This window comes from Nanorana parkeri, unplaced genomic scaffold (genome assembly GCF_000935625.1).
Source record: "Nanorana parkeri isolate BGI_ZX_2015 unplaced genomic scaffold, ASM93562v1 scaffold11, whole genome shotgun sequence".
NCBI lineage: Eukaryota > Metazoa > Chordata > Amphibia > Anura > Dicroglossidae > Nanorana > Nanorana parkeri.
In genome coordinates this window covers 1506522-1510469 of record NW_017306279.1, presented here as the reverse complement: position 1 = coordinate 1510469, position 3948 = coordinate 1506522, and the positions used below count along the sequence as shown (strand labels likewise).

General features: G+C 44.1%; 1 protein-coding gene across 1 annotated transcript in view; it reads right to left on the bottom strand.

Annotated features, from left to right (window-relative positions):
• LOC108786480 overlaps nt 1–3948 on the bottom strand; it is a 12744-nt gene that overhangs the window by 7705 nt on the left and 1091 nt on the right. The window contains exon 2 of the mRNA XM_018555792.1: nt 2458–2602. Coding sequence (XP_018411294.1) covers nt 2458–2602 — 145 coding nt within the window. The remainder of the gene's footprint in view (nt 1–2457; nt 2603–3948) is intronic.

Here is a 3948-nt window from a genome sequence, read left to right as displayed (position 1 = left end):
GGGGGCGGGGGGGTTCCCTCCCCCCCCCCCCCGCAGTGCGATCGGATGCGTGGCAAAACTTTGCCAGCGTTGTGTTCCACTGCAAACGCAAAAAATAGAGCAAGACCTATTTTTTGCGTTTGCAGTGGAACGGAACGCTGGCAAAGTCTTGCCATGCGTTCAATCGCACTGCGGGCAAGGGGGCGTGGAAGTGGTGCCATTGAATTCAATGCACCGCCACGCCCCAGAACGCGGGGAGAAGCTTCTTAGCGATCGCGGTGCGTTCAGCAGCTACCGCTCTGGAGCGCACACGCTTTCGGTGTGAACAAGGCCTTAAACTTTTCAGACTTCACTGACTTCCAGCAGGTCTCTAACCCACTACATAGCAAAGGCAGGATTAGGATGACACACAAAACTTTTAAAGAACTCCGGGAATTAAAAAAAAACAAAAAAACTAAAAAACTTACTCTTGCAATGGAATACCTATGCACTACAAAGGTCAAGTGGTCATTTTGACAAGGCAGCTCAAATAAAGCAGATCTGTTCATCTGATCCTCAGTCCTGCAGGGCATCTAGGCCTGTCTCCACAGCTTTTTCTCCCCTGGGCTCTGGTGATCTGGATTGCGTAATGCAAGTCCACTAACTTGCTTTAGAAAGGAGGACGCCGAGGGACATTCCGCCGGAAGGGAGGTAGAGAGAGGCGAGTGCTGACCACTGCGGGACCAAGGATAAGGTGATAACTGCTTTATATGAGCCCCCCTAGACAAAACGAGCACTTAACCCTTGCAGTGTGGGGGTTAGCCCAACTGCAAGGGTACATTTTTTAAAATCACAGAGTTCTTCTTTTAAATGACAAATCTCATAATTTTTCCTTGCAGGATTACTTTAACTACCTCCGGGCCGGCAGTTGTATAAAAATGGCCGGCCGGGAGCTCTCTAGATCTGAGCGGGCGTCTTCAGACGTCCGCTCAGACACGCCCCCTCGGGCGCGCGCGAGCGGGAAATGCCCGATATTGATAGCAATAAAGTTTAGTGGAAAAAAAAAACTAAAGTTCCCCCCAAAAATTTAAAGTTACACATAAAAAAGAATTTAAAAAAAAAACAGAAAATGTTTTAAAGTCCCCACCCATACATACATGCATGCAAACATGCGTCGGGGGCGCATACGTGAAAAAACGACGATTGCGCCTATTACGCCGCACATGTTATCGTGAACGTCACAGTGGGAGCAATCATTCTAGGGCCATCAATCACTGATAACACTAAACTGATGAGCGGTAAAAGCTTTTAAAGCATCGCCTATGGCCAATTTTGGGTATGGTAGTTTTCTGTGATTTCGCGGGTGCGCGCAATTTTAAAGCTTGACATGTTTGGTGTCTATTTACCCGACCAAAAAACTGGGTAATAATAAATGTTTCCTAACATAATGTATAAAATACTTTTTTTTCAAAATTTTCAGTAATTTTTCCTAATTATAGTAAAAAATTAAAACCTCAGTGGTGATTAAATACCTTCAAAAGAAAGCTCTATCTGACCCCCCAAAAATGGTATAAAATTAATTTCAGTACAGCGTTGCATGACGGAATAAATGTCAAAGTACCGCAGCGCTGAATACTGAAAAATGGCCTAAACACCAAGCTTCAAGCAGTTAAAGGAGAACTATGGGGTCAGGGCTTTTCCCCATAGTTCTCCTAAGGGTAACGGGAGAACACAAACTAGCGTCCTCCCGTCACCCTAAGCTCAGTGTAGCTCGCGGTATACTGAGACGCAGGAGCGGACCCACCTCATAGTTCTCCTTTAAAGCTGAGCAAACATGTTATAGTCATATTGTAAAACCTCTGTAAATCCCCTTTAGCTAATAATTGATTGTTTAGGTTGTTCCTTGTTGACAAATCTAATCAAGTGCTAGCATTGCACAGTTATTGGTGAATCTTCAGCTGGCTTTGTATGTTGCTACCTGATTGTACATTGTTCTAACTATACATTATTCTTTAGGTTTACTAACAACTATGTAGTACTATGACCTACCTGATCGGATTTAACTTAAATGGATTGCTAAGTGGGTCTAGTACTACAGATTTTTTGGGGGGAAATGTAAGGGAGATTACAAAGAGACTGTACAGACTGTAATATGTGTGTTCTGTCACTCCATCCCACCACTGCCATTTTCTTGCATTGTTCCTCCGGGTCTGGAATCCTCAGCCCTCTTTACTGACTGGTCAGATATAAACACAACTCCTATCCTATGCATGTGCACAAGTATTACTTTATCCTGTCACACCCACTGCATATGTAGTGTACGCTGAGCTATGTAGTGTGCAATTTACACACTCTTACATCATATAAGTGTACCTGCCAGCAATGTTTCTACAAATGCTAGGTTTGGCTCTGCTTTACCCAGTGTGATTAGGTAAGGTAAGTGGGTGCATTACTTCTAATGTTCTGCAAATGGCAAGTCACTGCAATTCTTATACTTACCGTTTACAAATCCCAGCAACAACATATCCAAGCCAAAGAAACTGCCAAGCAAATATTACATTCCAGATCATGAATGTCCATCCTGACGGTGTAAAATCTGTACTGAACTTATTTGAGATATTTCCCACAGCTTGCAGGAAGATACCTGTAAAGTGGAAACATGTATTTGTGGATGGAAATTTTCAGGAAGATGCATCTCTTTATTAAGTCACTACAGCATCAAAATGAAAAGAAGAATTACCTGCAAAAGCAGATGCTCAATATTGACCTTTCCGTGGCCAGCCACCAGCCTATACATCCTGTAGTGACATAATGGTTGGCAGGAGAAACCACAGCATGCAGCGGGGAAGCCGTTATTCTACACACCTGAAAGTGTAGAATACTGTACACACTGTTGGCAATGCAATAGCATAGTACTGACATTCTGAGATGTCAAATGTCTTTTGAGCTGTAGATGGCAGTGTATTGCAATGTTACTCTCTATGTGCATGCTTATCTATGACACACAGGAAGCTGTTTTTTCTATTGATATGTTTCCTGCACAATGCTGTATTCAGATGTAATATTCTTCTAAGCAGGTAAAACTTAATTCAGCATTCCTCAAGTTCTCAGTGCTTCATCTAAACACATAATGAACACGCGCAGTGACTAGGGAGAAACATCACTGAGGCATTCCAACTCACAGGCCACCAAAAATAAATGTAGAGATGCTTCTTTTACAGGTAATTCTTCTTTTTATTCTGACTATGTGGTGACAGGGTCGCTTTAAAAAAAAAAAAAAGCAGAACGAGGTGAACTTACTAAAACTGGATCAGACACAACCTGGAGCAACTGTGCATGGCAACCAATCGGCTTCAATCTTTCATTTTCAAAGCTTAACTGAACAAACTGAAGAGAGAAGCTGATTGGTTATCATGCACAGCTGTTCTAGAATCTCTCTGCTCCAGTTTTAGTAAATTCCCCCAATGTATTTTCAGTGAGCACTGCTATAATATTTAAAGAAGAACTCTGAGAAATTTAGGAACTTACGCTTGCAGTGGGGCTACCCCTGCACTGTAAGGGTTAAGTGCTCCTTTTGTCTAGGGGACTAGAGTAAAAAGATTTCATTACCTGATCCCCACTCCAACCGGCTCCCTCTGGGTTGCTAGATCAGTCCCTGCAGCCTCTTCTTCCCCGGGCTCCAGCGGTCTAAAGACCACTGGCATCATCACATTTTATGCAGGTCCATTGACTTGTATTGGATGTAAGGACGCCAAAAGGACATTCCATAGACAGAGTGGGGGGGGGGGGGGGGAGGGGGGGCGGGTCGGGGGGGGGGGCAGAGTGAGAACAGACGCACATTTCATTCACACGCTGTGCGTTCTCCTGATTTCAGGCTGCCCAGACTCTGTGACCTTTGACCTGCAGACATGCCCTCTGACCTGGCTAAGAAGAAGGCTGCAAAGAAGAAGGAGGCGGCTAAGGCTCGGCAGAGGCCTAAGAAGGAGAATG